Source organism: Mustela nigripes, chromosome 3, assembly GCF_022355385.1.
Source record: "Mustela nigripes isolate SB6536 chromosome 3, MUSNIG.SB6536, whole genome shotgun sequence".
Classification (NCBI taxonomy): Eukaryota; Metazoa; Chordata; class Mammalia; order Carnivora; family Mustelidae; genus Mustela; species Mustela nigripes.
This window is the reverse complement of record NC_081559.1, coordinates 9405808-9423719: the sequence shown is the minus strand read 5'-3', so window position 1 is coordinate 9423719 and position 17912 is coordinate 9405808. Positions and strand designations below refer to the sequence as shown.

General features: G+C 37.3%; 1 protein-coding gene across 2 annotated transcripts in view; it reads right to left on the bottom strand.

The window, feature by feature from the left end:
* The window catches only part of HSPE1 (heat shock protein family E (Hsp10) member 1), a 41392-nt gene that overhangs the window by 3225 nt on the left and 20255 nt on the right, over positions 1–17912 (bottom strand). For both annotated transcript variants that reach the window (XM_059393132.1, XM_059393128.1), the window contains 4 exons: positions 12244–12344; positions 5846–5888; positions 5582–5668; positions 584–663 (listed from right to left, as the gene is read on the bottom strand). In XM_059393132.1, the coding sequence (XP_059249115.1) occupies positions 584–663; positions 5582–5668; positions 5846–5888; positions 12244–12344 (311 nt within the window). The remainder of the gene's footprint in view (positions 1–583; positions 664–5581; positions 5669–5845; positions 5889–12243; positions 12345–17912) is intronic.

The following is a 17912-nucleotide window of genomic DNA, read 5'->3' as shown; positions in this document are numbered from 1 at the left end:
TGAAGCAAAAAACAGTATTTTTAACATATTTTATATGAGCTCTATATTTGGGGGAAAGAACCTCCAAATCTATCCACCTGGTAACAGATATCTTAATTGAATAAAGGCCAGGCAACAAACCTCTCCGATAATAAGCAGCTTCATCCCAGATCTTAAAAACCTACAGGCAAGAAAAGGAATCCTTCAAAAACAAGCAGTCCAACTTAGGAAATTCTGCTCTCTAGGCATACCATGTAAGAGGACACTAGCTCTAGCACAGAGATTGAAGTAAGTCAGTGTGTAAGTAGCCCAACTCTAAAGTATGAGAGGGGAGAGCCTTGGAGGACACACAGTAGCAGTGACTACTCTTGACTAAACTGACCTATGAGCTTTGGGAGCCAAGTCCTGCGGCTTTTAGTTTAACCACAACCCTAAATTTCAAAATTTGAGTAATTCTGAACTAGTTAAACATATAGTAGCATAAAAAAAAAAAAGTTTTAAAGAATAGAACGCAGTAACAGCAACCTAGTTTGTTTTAATAAAAATACCAATCTTCTAAATTAAATCCAAAAAGTTTAACACTAAGTTTAAAAGTTTTATTTACCTGCTAGGAAAATATTTATTGCTATTCAGAAGACATGCAGCACCATCGAGTGTATGTCTAGTATAGTCTATTGCAGGACACTATAAAAGAAAGGACATACATGAGGTCCGTTTATTATACATTTGTCTTATTCCAAAAACCTGAGCATGTTTGAAGAAAATGGTCTCTTAACAATATCAGAATGATTCTAAAATTCAATGTTACAACAAATAAAGTTATACTAAAAAAGTAAACAGGTGAAATTAATTAATGATATATTTTATTTAACTCTAAATAGCCAAAATCATGTCAACATATAATTGATATAAAAATTATTAATGGGCTTCTTTGGGGTATTTAAAAAAATAAGATGTAATTCACATACCATAAAATTTCTCTTTTAAAACGTGTAACTCTCAAGTTTTCAGTATATTCACAAATTTATGCAACCATCACCAACTACATTCCTGAACATTTTCATCACCCCAAAAAGAAACCCAGTATCAATCAGCAGTCAATTCTCATTCTCTCCTCCCCCTAACTTGAAGCAACAATTAATCTACTTTCTGTCTTCCATGGATTTGTCTATTCTGGGTATTTCCTAACAATGGAATAATATGGGGATGCCTGGGTGGCTCAGTCAGTTACGCCTCAGACTCCTGGTACCAGCTCAGGTCATGGTCTCAGAGTCATGAGATCCAGCCCCACGCTGGGCTCTGCGCTGGCCATGGAGCTTCCCTTAAGAGCCTCCCTCTACCCGCCCTCCTCCTTTCAACGCCCCCCTCCCCCACCAACACATTAGCTCTCTCACTCTCTGTCTCAAAAAAAAACAGAAAAAGAATAATATGTGGATTTCTGTGTCACTTAGCATGTTTTCAAGGCTCATCCATAGTGTAGCACTGAGTACTTTTTCTTTTATTCAAAATCTTTTGAGTTTAATGTTTCTAATATATACGAAATGTTATAATCCCTTATAACTTCCTTTTTATGGCCGAATAATATTCCATTGTGTGCATACACTACATTTTGTCTGTTTATGCATCTTCAGTTATTGAAAACTTGGTCGTTTCCATGTCTGGCTTTCATTAACAATGTGACTATACTAGTGTACAAGTTTTGTATGGACATGTGTTCTCATTTCTTTTGGGTATATACCTAAGAGTGGAATTGCTAAGTCATATAGTAACTATGCTTATCTTTTTAAGGGACTTCCAAACTATTTTCCAAAGTGGCTACAGTATTTTACAGTCCTATCAGCAGTATATGAAGGTTCTACTCTCTCGACATCCTAGCCAACACTGGTTATTCTCTTTTATATTTTAATCATTCTAGTAGATTAAGGGTATGCCATTGTGGAGTGTATCTTTTCTTTTTCCATTTAAAAAAATGTGGTGAACTGTATTTCAGATGAGGGCGCCTGGGTGGCTCAGTTGGTTGAGCAACTGCTTCCGCTTGGGTCATGATCCTGGAGTCCTGGGATTGAGTCCCGCATCCGGCTCCCTGCTCTGCAGGAAGTCTGTTTCTCCCTTTTACCCTTCCCCTCTCGTGCTCTTTCTCTCTCTCTCTTATTTTCTCTCTCAAAAAAAAAATCTTTTTTTTTTTTTAAAGATTTTATTTAATTTAGACGCAGACAGAGATCACAAGTGGGCAGAGAGGCAGGCAGAGGAGGGGGGCAGGCAAGCCCCCTGCTGAGCAGAGAGCCTGATGCGGGGCTTAATCCCAGGACCCTGAGATCATAACCTGAGCAGAAGGCAGAAGCTTAACCCACTGAGCCATGCAGGTGCCCCTCAAATAAATAAAATCTTTAAAATTTTTTTTAATTTATAAAAATATATTTCAAATGAATTTTGCCATTTCAACTTTTTTAAATGTACAACTCAGTGGCATTAATTACATTCACTATTGTGCAACCATCACTACTATGTGTTTCTGACCAAAAGTTTTTCATCATCCCAAACAGACTCTATAAACCATTAAGCAACAGCATCCCATGCCCACCATCCTTTCTAGATATTTCATCAAAGCGGAATCATACAATATCTGTCCTTTTCTGTATGGTTTACTTCATTCAGCACGATGTCCTCAAAGTTCATCAACATTGTAGCATGTGTCAGAACTTCACTCTCTTTTATGGCTGAATAATACTCTATTCTATACATTCTGTTGATCCATTCTCATCGTGGTTTTGATACTTAATGATGCTGAAGCAACTTTCCATATTTTCTGGCCATTTGTTTACCTTCTTTAAAGAAATGTCTATTTAAATCTTTTGCTCAGTTTTTAATTGGGTAGTCTTTTAACTGCTGAATTGCAACAGTTCTTTATATATCTGAATACCAGACCCTTATCACAGATACGATTTATAAAAAATATTTTTCCCACTCTTTAGATTGTCTTTTCATTTTCCTCAAAGTGTTGAGGCAAAAAAAATTTTTTTTTTAATTTTGAGAAAATCTGATCTGTATTTTCTTCTTTTATTTGTACTTTTGGTGTCATATCTAAGAAATCAGTGCCTAGTCCACGTGAAGAGTTACACATGTGTTTTTTCCTAAGAGTTTTATAATTCTGATTGTTTTACTTGGCTTTTGATCCATTCTCAGCTAAATTTTGTATAAGGTGTGAGGTAGGTAGGAGTCTAACTTCATTCTTTTGGATGCAGATATCCAATTATCTCTTAATAAGATACATGATCTCGCCTTTTCGTACTCTCTGAAACGGGTATTTCGCTTTACACTTACAGCACATCTCAGATGGGACTACCAACATTAAATGCTCTCACCACATGTGGCTCATGGCTATTATTGTATCCGTATAACTTTAGATCTTTAATTGGTTTCTGAAAAAAATTTTTTTTGGAGTGGGAAGAAAAGTTTTATCTTGTTTCAGCTGCTTCCTTCCTTCCCTCCCCCCTCAATTAATTCTCAGTTAACTCATCCTACTTTGTATCATTTTTAACAGCAAAAAGTTGGCAAAATACAGAAGGTTACCAAAAAACAAAGTTTTATAAATTCGATTTTGCCAAGCATATATGTAAAATGCTACTGCGGTCTGCATGTGACTGAAAGGACTAGCAGATAATAACACATTATAACCTTTGTCACTTAAATAAGTGTCACTTATCACTGTGTACAGTACAGTTAATTTGCTGCAAGGAGTCTCTTTAATTCTCAAGACATTGAGTAAATCATCACTAGTGCAGAGTACCCTAACTCTTCTACTTCAAAATCCTGCCATTCTTTTAACCCAAAAGAGCAACTTTTTTTTAGCTACTAATTTGCTGTTAGTTGCTATTATTTCCTGCCTGCATAATTATTCCAAGAGTTCAGAAATTATCCTTCCAAGATTTCCTTTTGTTTGTATTTTTACATGTAAGTCCCTTTCCAGAAAACTATCCCTTGAACATTCTACCATGATCTTCCCTTGACATATGAACAATTCAGTGGAGCTTGTCTTCAGCAAGCAATGTTACAATTTTAAGATGCATTCACAGGACTCAATGCTGATGATCATCCTATCTTACATTTAATATTAATCAAGAAAAAAGTAGATGTGACAATGAGAGTACATATGTCTCACAATCACAAACTGGGTATCTTTTCTACTCTAAAGTGAGAATAACACATCCTTACTATTTGCGAAAATTAAACTCTTCTTGATTCAATTTCTTAATTGCAATTATCATGTAACTCAGTATACTTATTAAGTAGCAATTTCAGTAACTTATCAATAAACTGCTATGTGGGTTTCCCAGATGTAAAATGATACACAATCTTAATACTGCTTCAATTAACTAACACACACACACAAAAAACACCCTGAATAAAATCAGTCAACCAAATAAGCACTATTTGCTTAGACAAGTACAAGATACTCCTTATTTTAGAAAATTTACACTCTCAAATAAAAGAACACCAAATGCTCATTTTGCAACTAGAAAGTCACCTCTTGTCAAGTTCTAGAAGTCTAGCAATAAAATGATCATCTACAGGTCTATAATTCTACAAAACTGGCCTAACCCAAATATTTTCAGTAAGTTTAAGTGTCAAGTAAAAAGTACTACAGATTAAAAGGAAATGCAGATCAAGGGAAATGCAATGCATAAACAAACCGGCTATAATTACTGAGATAACAAAGGAAAATTGAATTATGTGCTATTAGATAATATGAAAGAATTATTTCTAACTAAAAATGTTCTATAAACAATTGCTACTTCCTATATCCTCACCTTGACAAAAACTAAATGAGGAGAAAACAAGAATAACTTTTTCAATGCAGGACCAACTATGTAAGAAGAAAATCATTATGGTTGGTTTCAGATAAAGGGAATATTAGTAAAATGTAGAGCAAAAAATATTGACCTATAAAGTCAGAGTGTCCTAAAGCAACATTTCATTAATAGATTAAGCATCAACTAGTAATCACCAACAGTTACTACTATCAAAAGAAATTATGACTTGGGACGCCTGGGTGGCTCAGTTGGTTAAGCAGCAACTTTGGCTCAAGTCATGACCCCAGCGTCCTCGGATCAAGTCCCGCATCGGGCTCCTTGCTCAGCAGGGAGCCGGCTTCTCCCTCTGCCTCTGCCTGCCACTCTGTCTGCCTGTGCTCGATCTCTCTTGCTCTGACAAATAAATAAACAAAATCTTAAAAAAAAAAAAAAAAAGAAAAAGAAATTATGACTAGAAAAAAAGAAAAAATTATGACTGAACCAAAAAACTAAACACGTATATGTCATCCATTATATGTCAGATATCAGCATAATATGACAGATGTTATTCTGTGATAGCCAGTAAATCATAAAGTGAGTTCTAACCCATGATATTGCCCAGTTACCAAAAAATTGACACTAATCCTAAGAAATCCTAAAATAGCATGGTGGCAATAAATTTGCAGTGAAGAACTCTAAACCAACTAGCAAAAACAAACAGCAAACTAAACACTAAAAATTTATCTACCACTCTCTTGGAGAGATTAAGGTTACGATGATTTTATCAGTCATTCTATTTCCTAATTTCTCACCTCTTTTGGAGTTTTATGAGCTGCACAAAGAAAAATCCACTGTTCAGTTGCTGTCATCTGAGTACATGTATCTGGATGGCATTCACTCTGTTAGAAAAGAGTTACATTTCTTAATATACAAAGTTTATCATTTGGGTTACTACATTTCCACATAAAATTCTAGAATAATTAGAAATGATGGGTAAGTCCTTGGAAACACCTTAAGTTACAAAAACAGAAAAATCAGAACTTCCAATTATAGCTTTAATTTTTAAAAAATATTACCTGAAGTTTAACAGCAAGTCCATTTAGTTCAAGACAGAATTGCCTAAAAATGCAAATACATAAATGAAAACTCTTATCCATTCTCCATATTATTTTTAGAATTTCTAATTATAAAAACAAAATCCCATTCATACCATCCTTCCTCTCTCATCACCATTATTAACCACCATTGGAATTTTCATGGCACATTTCTTTTTTTTTTTTTTTTAAAGATTTTATTTATTTATTTGACAGAGAGAGATCACAAGTAGGCAGAGAGGCAGGCAGAGAGAGAGAGGAGGAAGCAGGCTCCCTGCTGAGCAGAGAGCCCGATGCGGGACTCGATCCCAGGACCCTGAGATCATGACCCAAGCCGAAGGCAGCGGCTTAACCCACTGAGCCACCCAGGCGCCCTCATGGCACATTTCTTAAAAAGACATACATATTAGTAAGTAAAACCCAAAACTAACAACCCTAATAACGTTCAATATCAGAGTACAGTGAGTTGATAGACTTTTACACTGGAAAGTATGTATTTTTTTCTAAGTCATTCTCTTAAGAAGTGTGTATTTTTTTACACACTTTTAAGTGTGTAAAAACCCTAAGAAGTGTGTATTTTTTTCTAAGTCATTCTCTTAAGAATCCATTCTAATAAAATAATCAAAATTCCATGCAGATAGATGTACAAAGATGTTCAGAGAAAATACACATAAAAAACTGTTTATAAACATTTTTTTGAAATATTCCAAATAATCAGCAATTGCAGAGTAGTAAACTATTAGTATATATATGTTGTATATAAACAAACCGCATATAAACAATAAACTATTGGTATATATATTTTGTATATACACAAACATTCATATAGAAAAAGGACTAGGGGCACCTGGATGGCTCAGTCAGTTAAGGTCCTGCCTTCAGGTCAGGTCATGATTCCGGGGTCCTGGGATATGCCCTGCGTCACGCTCCCTGCTCAGCAGAGTCTGCTTCTCTCTCTCCCTTTGCCCCTCCCCATTCCTTGTGCTCACTCTCTCTCATAAATAAATAAATTAAATCTTTAAAATAAAAAAGACTAGATCTTTTATATGCCTATATATTTTACAAGTTTTGTTCTGATTATAAACAACATACTCCTTATAAAAAGTCAAACAAGAACATACAAGGTACAATAAGAAAATCCATAATTCTACTACCTCTTCTCAAAAGTTATTATTTACAACTAACTTTGATTTTCTATGCAGAGTAAAATATACTGGGGTCATATCATACATAATTTTGTAACTTGCTTTTGGTCACTTAGTAGACTGCAAGCTTTTTTTCATGATATACTTCTCTTCTAAAACTGCCAAACTAAAAATTATAAAGCCTAGAACAATGCTCAGAACCTCGTGTGTTGTTTTTTTTTTTTTTTTAAAGAATTTATTTATATGATAGACGGAGATCACAAGCAGGCAGAGAGGAGGAAAGAGGCTCCCTGCCGAGCCCAGGACCCTGGGATCATGACCTGAGCCGAAGCAGAGGCTTTAACCCACTAAGCCACCCAGGTGCCCCTGAACCTAGTGTTTTATACATACACACACACACACACACACACACACACATTTTTTTTTTAATTTTATTTATTTATTTGACAGAGAGATCACAAGTAGGCAGAGAGGCGAGGGGGGGCAGGCTCCCCGCTGAGCAGAGTGCCCAATGAGAGGCTTGATCCCAGGACTCTGAGATCACGACCTGAGCTGAAGGCAGAGGCTTACCCCACTGTGATACCCAGACGCCCCCCAAAATATTTTTGAATAAATGACGAATGAAGGAAATTTCATAGCATCAAGATTATCTTTTTTTTTAAACCATTTTAAAGATTGTATTTATTTAACAAAGAGAGACATAGCAAGAGAGGGAACACAAGCAGGGGGAGTGGGAGAGGGAGAAGCAGGCTTCCCGCTGAGCAGGGAGCCCAATGTGGGGCTCAATTCCAGGACCCAAGGATCATGACTGGAGCCAAAGGCAAACACTCAACCAACTGAGCCACCCAGTCACCCCCAAGATGATCACTTTTATATGAAATGTCATTTTTATATCATTGTATATGAAAAGACAATCATTTATATTATAAAGCTAACTTAATTTATTGCTGTCAAACTACTGAACGCACTACCTCTTAAAAATTTACCAATCACTATGTTTCCCCTACAAATGAGAACAATGTGATTCCCTAAAAATACAAAGCTAAACCTACAAAAGTAAAAAACAAGACAGTCCCAAAGGGCAAAACAAAACAAAACAAAACAAAACCCTGCCCACATATGAAAGAAAAACTAAAGTTTATGATAACAGAAGAAACCAAATACCCAAATTTTCACTTGTCTGTAAATATATTTCCTTTGAGATTCCTAACAATAATGCTGTTTTTAAATCACAAAAATACTACTACTTCTGAATCAGCACATCACCCTCTACTCCCCCATATATATAGCTTGCATGTTTCAGGTTTTCGAGTTGTTTTCCACTCAGTAATAAAGACAGGTGGTGAAAAATAAGTTTCTCATCTAGTTTAGCTCACTTAGGGCCAACAGCAAAATTAAGCTACCGATCTGGCAGTGTTATGAGTACAATCTGTGGCACATAGTGCAAATTTAACAGCTTCAAGTTTATTCAATATAGGGCTAATAGATACAGTTGTGCCGCTGAACAGACAAGCCAGAGCTGAAATCCAGCCTACACTATAAACTCTAAACCATGCATCCTGGCATGGGATTGTATCCACTCAGAAGGGGCATCTCTTCCTATTATAAATATTCCATATGGGCTAGTGAGAGATTTGAATGAAGTCTCATTAACAACATAATTATCAACTATATTAACCAATAAAAAAGAGCAAGTATTAAGCCTCAAATCAACTACATCAAGCATATGAAAAAAACAAAAAGTTACTTCTGAAACTCTTCTTGGTGAACTATAAAGATGTATAGACTATGATGAAGACACAAAAGAATATATTTGTGATGGATAATACATAAATACAAAACCAAAATAAATTGGATAATATTCAACGGGGAAAAAAAGTAAAAATAACAGCACCAGAACAGAACAGGAAAAAGATATTATAAATGTGCAATATAAAATATTACATATTTTATAGTCTAAGTTAAATTGGGAGGAAGAGCTATTCTTAGATCTGAAATTAAGATCTTGTATACTAAAATCAGTCCTAACGCATGTGACTCTCGAACTCAGGGTTTCAAGCCCCATGTTGGGTATGGAGCCCTATAATAAATCAATCAATATAAATTTATGAACTCTAAAATCAGCCTTCACTTCTGTGGAATTACACTTGTAGTGGAAAAAACATCCTCATTTATTTTCATCATTAATCCCAACAGGTAAGTAGGTCGTTATTTTCAAAGCTGGATTAAAGTAAGGCAGAGAATATGCACTGAAGTGCTACCTTGATTTATAAGAGCGGGAAAATATCTACATGTTCATACTTTCAATTATCATGCATTAAGATGTGGTTTTAAAAAACTGGATCAGGAAAAATGAACTATTGGGACTTCATCAAGATCAAAACCTTCTGCACAGCAATGGAAACAGTCAACAAAACCAAAGACAACTGACAGAATGGGATAAGATATTTGGAAACGACATATCAGATAAAGGACTAGTATCCAAAATCTATAAAGAACTTATCAAACTCAACATCCAAAGAACAAATAATCCAATCAAGAAATGGGCAGAGGACATGAGCACACATTTCTGCCAAGAAGACATCCAGATGGCCACGAGACACATGAAAAAGTGCTCCACATCACTTGGCATCAGGAAAATACAAATCAAAAAACTACCATGAGATACCACCTCACACCAGTCAGAATGGCTAAAATTAACAAGTCGGGAAACGACAGATGCTGGCGAGGATGTGGAGAAAGGGCAACCCTCCTACACTGTTGGTGGGAATGCAAGCTGGTGCAGCCACTCTGGAAAACACCATGGAGGTTCCTCAAAAAGTTGAAAACAGAGCTACCCTATGACCCAGCAACCGCACTACTGGGTATTTACCTTAAAGATACAAATGTAGTGATCCGAAGGGGCACGTGCACCCAAATGTTTATAGCAGTGATGTCCACAATAGCCAAACTATGGAAAGAACCCAGATGTCCATCAACAGATGAATGGATAAAGATGTGGTATATATGTACAATGGAATACTACACAGCCATCAAAAGAAATGAAATCTTGGGGCGCCTGGGTGGCTCAGTTGGTTAAGCAGCTGCCTTCGGCTCAGGTCATGATCCCAGCGTCCTGGGATCGAGTCCCACATCAGGCTCCTTGCTCAGCAGGGAGCCTGCTTCTCCCTCTGCTTCTGCCTGCCATTCTGTCTGCCTGTGCTCACTCGCTCTCCCTCTCTCTCTCTGATAAATAAATAAAATCTTAAAAAAAAAAAAAAAAAGAAATGAAATCTTGCCATTTGCAACAATGTGGATGGAACTAGAGGGTATTAAGCTGAGTGAAATAAGTCAGAGAAAGACAATTATCATATGATCTCCCTGATATGTGCAATTCTAGAGGCAACATAGGGGGTCTGGGGTAGGGAAGAAAAAATGAAACAAAATGGCATCGGGAGGGAGACAAACCATAAAAGACTCTTGATCTCACAAAAGAAACTTGAGGACTGCCCGGGGGAGCAGGGTAGGGAGAGGGTAGTTGGGTTATGGACCCTTGGGAGGGTATGTGCTATGGTGAGTGCTGTGAAGTGTGTAAGCCTGACGATTCACAGACCTGTACCCTGGGGCTAATAATACATTGTATGTTAATTTAAAAAATTAAAAAATAAATTGGGTTGCGGTGACTGGCCGGTTCAGTCAGTAAAGCATGCAACCATTAATCTTGGGGTTGTGGGTTTGAGCCCCATGTTGTGTGCAGAGACTACCTAAAAATAAACTCTTAAACAAAACAAAACTAGATCAAGTAGTCAAGTGATTTGTCCAAAAAACTGGAAACTGGTGGAATACAAAGAAGTCTTAGCAATCTGATATTGCTGAACTATTATGATAAGACATTATGTCTTAGCAATGTCTAGCAAGAAATGTGATCTAATTTATTTATGGAAAGTCCTATTTCTACTCCACATATTATGTAAAAATGAACTCAAAATGTAACAAACCCTGATGAACATATATTTCATGCTACATTCCTTATATTTTACCAATCAACTCATCTCAGCTCCCATTTACAGTGGCAAGTTTGTAACTTCCGGAAACAACTTTGTAACTTTAGCATTTAGCTGTTTTTAAAGTTAACTCTAGTTAACTAGTCATTCACTAGTCATCAATTTGCTCATTCAAAGGGTATCATGAAAAAGTGCCCAAGCTCCTTACCTCAGAATTACAATTAAGTTTTTAAAGATTCATTTATTTGAGAGAAGAGAGTAACCACATGCGTACACATATGCTTGCAAGCCAGGGGGAGGGGCAGAGATAGAAAGAGAATCTCCAGCAGACCACCTGCTGGATGTGGAACCTGACAGGGGACTCAATCTCATGACCCTGACTGAGATCATGACTTGAGCTGAAATCAAGAGTCAAACACTTAATCTACTGAACCACCCAGGTGCCCCCAGAATTACAATTAATCTTTATTTATCACATGGAAGACTAGAAGTTCACAGTAGGCAATTCATCAGATACCAAGCCTAGACTAGGGCCTTCTTATGATCCTCTATAGAAAAATAAAGTTTGGGGTGCGCTGTGGCTCAGTGGGTTAAGCCTCTGCCTTCAGCTCAGGTCATGATCTCAGGGTCCAAGGATCGAGCCCCGCATCGGGGTCTCTGTTCAGCAGGGAGCCTGCTTCCTCCTCTCTCTCTCTGCCTGCCTCTCTGCCTACTTGTGATCTCTCTCTCTCTCAATCTGTCAAACAAATATATAAAATTTTTAAAAAAATCTTTAAAAAGAAAAATAAAGTCTATCTTGAGTGGATAAATTGAAATAATGCATTTGTGGTTAAGAAAAACTGTGTAGGGGCACGTGGCTGGCTCAGTACATAGAGCATGCAACTCTTGATCTTAGGGTTGTGGGTTCAAGTCCCACTTTGAGAGGTAAGATGTAGAGAGATAAGAAGAAAAAAAGATAAGGAAAGAGGGAACCGCGCCCCCCACCCCCTGTGGGAGGAGAGAGAGAGAGAAAGAATGAAAGAACAAAAAGCTGTGTAAATAGAAAATAATGCCCATATTCATAAATGAAGAAAAAATTCAGTAAATAACAAAGATGAAAACTTTGTAACACTGAAAACAAAGGCTTTAAAATCTGGCTTTTTAAAGTCTGCGATTGCATAAAGATTTTATTTATAATTCATAATCATCAACATTAAAGGTTTTTTTACAAGAGGAAGTACTGCTACTATTTTGATACATCATAAAAATTTACCTTAAATGTTCATATTTCCATACACCTTCATCTTGGCCTTCAGGTGGTTCAAGTATTTTGTCAATATTGGAACAGTCTGCTCTTATGTTTTGTTGAATATACTATAAACAAAAAAAGTTCTCAGAGTTAATTAAGATATTATACTTCATGATAAATCTTACGTTAAATATATTTAATTTTTGAAGACATGACTGCTCTTACGTTCCAACTTTTTTGGGTTATACATAAAACAGAAACCAAGTACAAAATCAGAATCACTAATTCAGAAGAAAGGAGGTAATCCTTACCTATGCTTTCTCCAATTCAACTTCTTTGAGGTAAGATCTACCATATAAATGCAGATACGGTACTTACCAGGACTGGATATGGGATCAAAACTGTAAACTACAATCTTCCCAAGAACATAAAATGTAGACGATATAACTATGGAATATAGTATAGGATTCCACTAATATCAATGATCTAGAATAGGCAAATCTAGGAAGACCAAAACAGTAGTTGTTTAGGACTGGGGAGAGAAGAGGAGACCAAGGCGAACAGAGAAAACTGCAAATGTAAATGAAATTTCTTTCAAGGGGGAATGGAGATCTTCTAAAATCAGACTGTTGGGATTGTGTACAACCTTGTGAATAGACTAAAAACCATGTATATATATTTTAAATGAGTGATTTCTATGGTATGTGGTATCCCATAAAGTTATTTTCAAAAAATGTCCAGCAGAAAAAATAAGTTAAAAGAAAAAAGGCATGGACATTCACTTTTAATTTATGTAAAATAAAACTTAACTTTCAGGTTTTTTTTTTTTTTTTTTTTTTTTAAGATTTTATTCATTTGACAGACAGAGATCACAAGTAGAAAGAGAGGCAGGCAGAGAGAGGAGGAAGCAGGTCCCCGCTGAGCAGAGAGCCTGATGCAGGACTCTGCAGGACTCAATCCCAGGACATGAGCTGAGCTGAAGGCAGAGGCTTTAACCCACTGAGCCACCCAAGCGCCCTATAAATTTCAGATCTTTTTAATGTTTCATGCATTCTATGATATACTGTGAAATTTGAATAGGTTATATTAGCTTAAAATGCCTAATTACAGAAACTGAATAACTGCAGGGCCTTGTTAAAGCTATCTTTTATGCTTATTTTCAGGCAATATTTCCTGAAGATTACTCTCATATCAAAAATCTGCTCTAAAGATTCTGACTCCCTAATGCCTATTTAAACCACTCTCCCTGGGGCGCCTGGGTGGCTCAGTGGGTTAAGCCGCTGCCTTCGGCTCAGGTCATGATCTCAGGGTCCTGGGATTGAGTCCCGCATCGGGCTCTCTGCTCGGCAGGGAGCCTGCTTCCTCCTCTCTCTCTCTGCCTGCCTCTCTGACTACTTGTAATCTCTCTCTGTCAAATAAATAAATAAAATCTTTAAAAATAAATAAATAAATAAATAAACCACTCTCCCTAACTTTCTGACCCAAAGTTCTAAATTCCAAAGTTCTGCATGAAACTCACTTTCTCCTCAAGCAGAAAGCAGCAAATTCTTTACCTTTTCCATTGGCCACCTCAAACTCCATACAACTTTTTTTTTTTTAAGATTTTATTTATTAGAGAGAGATAGAGTGTGTGTATGTATGTGTGCGCATGCGCGCGCATGAGCAGGGGGAGTGGGAAACGGAGAAGTTGACTCCCCGCTGAGCAGGGAGCTGGATATTGGACTCTATCCCAGGACTCTGGTATCATGACCTGAGGGGAAGGGTGACTGAGCCACCCAGGCACCCCCACACTATTCTTTCCAAATTCTCTCTCCCCCAGCACATTCAAATCTTTCCTGATTATTCTAGTACTCACAGAACTCCGTCTGATTTCCTCCATTTGTCACTATATAATCTAAATTAGCAACTTGTCTATGCACTCTTACCTTTCCTGCTCCCATCACACCTCCTATAGAACTCTTACAAGCATTTATTTATATTTAATATATAAGTTATTATCGAGGGTCTCTCTCAAATAAAAAAGCGAATTTTAAATTTTAGTATTAGCATCTGGCACATAGGAGATTTTTAACAAATTTGTATTGTCTTTTCCTAAACTATATTACTTGAAGTCCAGGATAAAGATATGTAATTACCTAAAATGTTAAAGCCATGAAAGATTAGGGATGAAAAAATTTACCAGAAATGGAGTATGGTCCCTGATTCTTTAATATTCTTTAGTGGTCTCAAAGACAGTTTGGTAGTGAGCACACAAAAATATATTCTCTGCAATATGGTTTACTCATAATCAATATTAATTTTTTAACCACATATTTAGTAATTGAATTTATGTATAATTATTAAAGTTTTTATAAGTAGAATTATAAGCTGTCAATCGTTAGGGAATCTAAAATCTTTTTATTACTGATTATTTATCAAAATAAAACATATTTAGCCTGCTAAAACAAAAATATCTATGGGAAAATACATTTTCTATGGGATTAAATAAAACCAGAGTCTAGGGGCACATGAATGGCTCAGTCGTTGAGCAAGTGCCTTTGGCTGGAATCATAAACCCCAGGGTCCTGAGATCAAGCCCTGCATTGGGCTCCTTGCTCGACAAGAAGCCCGCTTCTCCCTCTCCCCTGGCTTGTGTTCCCTCTCTCGCTCGCTCACTCTCTCTGTCAAATAAATAAATAAAATACTAAATAAATAAATAAAACTAGAATCTAGACATAATATTCAAAATGTCCAGAATACAATCCAAAATTACTCGGTATACAAAGAACACATGAAAATCTCAATACAAGAAGATGAGTGTGCTGGGGAAAGGGAATTGTGGGAAATTGTTGTTGTTTAATGGGCACAGAGTTTCAGCTGTTAAAAGTTGAAAAGTTCTTTTAAAAAAAGATGAAAGGGCATCTTTCGGGTCCCTTCCTCTTTGGGAACTTTTTTTTTTTTTTTAAAGATTTTATTTATTGGGGCGCCTGGGTGGCTCAGTGGGTTAAGCCCCTGCCTTCGGCTCGGGTCATGATCTCAGGGTCCTGGGATCGAGCCCCACATGGGGCTCTCTGCTCAGCAGGGAGCCTGCTTTCCCCCTCTCTCTCTGCCTGCCTCTCTGCCTACTTGTGATCTCTCTCTCTCTCTGTCAAATAAATAAATCAAATACTTTTTTTAAAAAAAGAAATAAGTAAAATCTTTTAAAAAATTAAAAATAAAAATAAAAATAAATAGATACTCAAGGGGTGTCTGAGTGCCTCAGTTGGTCAAGTGTCTGCCTTCGACTCAGGTCATGATCTCAGGGTCCTGGGATAGAGCCCTACAACTGGCTCTTTGTTCAGCAGGGAGTCTACTTCTCTGTCTCCCTCTGCCTCTGCTCCTGAACCGTGTGCATGCGCACACACTCTCTCTCTCTCTGCTAAATAAATAAATGAAATATTTTTAAAAGATTTTATTTATTTATTTGACAGAGACAGAGTGAGAGAGGGAACACAAGCAGGGTGTTTGGGAGAGGGAGAAGCAGGCTTCCCGCCAAGCAGGGAGCCCAATGTGGGGCTCAATCCCAGGACCCTCGAGACGCTTAATGAGCCACCCAGGTGCCCCAAATAAAACATTTTTTAAAATAAAAATTTAAAAAGATAATCAAAATTAGAATTAAAACACTAAAAGTGGGGGTGCCTGAGTGGCTCAGTTGTTAAACGTCTGCCTTCAGCTCAGGTCATGATCCCAGGGTCCTGGGATTGAGCCCCAAGTTGGGTTTCCTGTTTGGTGAGTCTGCTTCTCCCTCTGCCTACTGCTCCCCAGCTTGTGCTCTCTCTGTCAAATAAATAAATAAAATCTTTAAGAAAAATAAATAAATGAGGGTGCCTGAGTGGCTCAGTGGGCTAAGCCTCTGCCTTAGGCTCAGGTTATGATTTCAGGGTCCTGGGATCGAGCCCTGTATCAGGCTCTCTGCCTGCCTCTCTGCCTACTTGTGGTTTCTGTCAAATAAATAAATAAAATCTTTTTAAAAAAGAAAAGAAAAATAAATAAGGAAATAAAATAGTAAAAGTGCTCAATCTGTAAAATGGCAGAAAGGGGGAAAGGAACAAAAAAGAGAGAGAACAAACTGAAAACAAGTAATATGATGGCAGACCTAAATCTAAACATAACCTACTAGTAATTAAATTAATATTAAATGGCCTAAATATACCCACTAAAAGACAAAGACTATCACAAAGAATAAGACAGCCAAACACCGTAAGAAACTTACTTCAAATATAATGATATAGGTAGGTTAAAAGTAAAAGGATGGGAAAAGATATACTAAACAAACATCAATCAAAAGGAAGCTGCAAGGAATGAAAAGTGGCTCAAAACTAAGGAAAAAAAAAATCAGAGCACCTGGTTGGTTCAGTCGGTGGAGTGTATGACTCTTAATCTTGTAGTTGTGAGTCTGAGCCCCACAATGGGTGTAGAGATTACTTGGAAATAAAAATTCTAAAAAAAAAAAATTTTTTTAAAGATTTTATTTATTTGACAGACATAGATCACAAGTAGACAGAGAGGCAGGCAGAGAGAGAGGGAGGAAGCAGGCTACCTGCTGAGCAGAGAGCCTGATGTGGGGCTCAATCCCAGGACCCTGAGATCATGACCTGAGCCAAAGGCAGAGGTTTAACCCACTGAGCCACCAAGGTGCCCCTGAAAAAAATTTTTTTAATCAATGAATATACTATGTTAATATACAAAGGGAAGAAACCACAATCAGAAACCACAATGCAGAAAATGCTTTTGATAAAATCCAACATCTTTTCATGATAAAAACACTGAGAAAACTAAGTGCGGAAGAGAACTTCCCAATTATGATGAAGGGCATTATGAAAAAAATGTCATTCTCAGTGATGAAAGACTGAAAGGTTTTCCTCTAATATCAGAAAAGAGACAAGAATGCCAGCTTTCACCATTGCTATTCAACAATGTGCAGAATTTCTAGCCAGAACAATCAGACACGAAAGAGAAGTAAATAAAAGACTATCTCTATTTGCAGATGACATCTTATATACTGAAATCCCAAAGAATCCACAGGAAAGCTAATAAACAAAATCAGCAAAGTAGCAGGATGCAAGATCCATATGTAAAAGATCAGTTGTGTCTGTATACTCCTTCAATGAATAATCCAAAAAGGAAATTAAGAAAGCAATTCTAGGGGCACATGCATGGCTCAGTTGGTTAAGCAACTGCCTTCGGCTCAGGTCATGATCCCCCAGGGTCCTGGTATGGAGTCCCACATCGGGCTACTCCTGCTCTGCAGGGAGCCTGCTTCCCCCTTCTCCCCAAGGGGAGCCTGCTGCTCCCCTTGCTTATGTTCTCTGTCAAATAAATAAAACCTTTAAAAGAAAAAAGAAAGAAATGGCTCAGTCAGTTAAGCATCTGACTCAGCTCATGATTTCAGGGTCTTGGGAGCAAGTCCCACATCAAGCTCCCTACTCTGAAGGGACTGCCTCTCCCACTGCTGTTGTGCAACTGAAGAAAAGCCCTGGGGCACCTGCGTGGCTCAGGGGGTTAAGCCTCTGCCTTCGGCTCAGGTCATGATCTCAGGGTCCTGGGATCAAGCCCCACATCAGGCTCTCTGCTCAGCAGGGAACCTGCTTCCCTCTCTCTCTCTGCCTGCCTCTCTGCCTACTTGTGATCTCTAGTCAAATAAATAAAAATCTTTAAAAAAAGAAAGAAAGAAA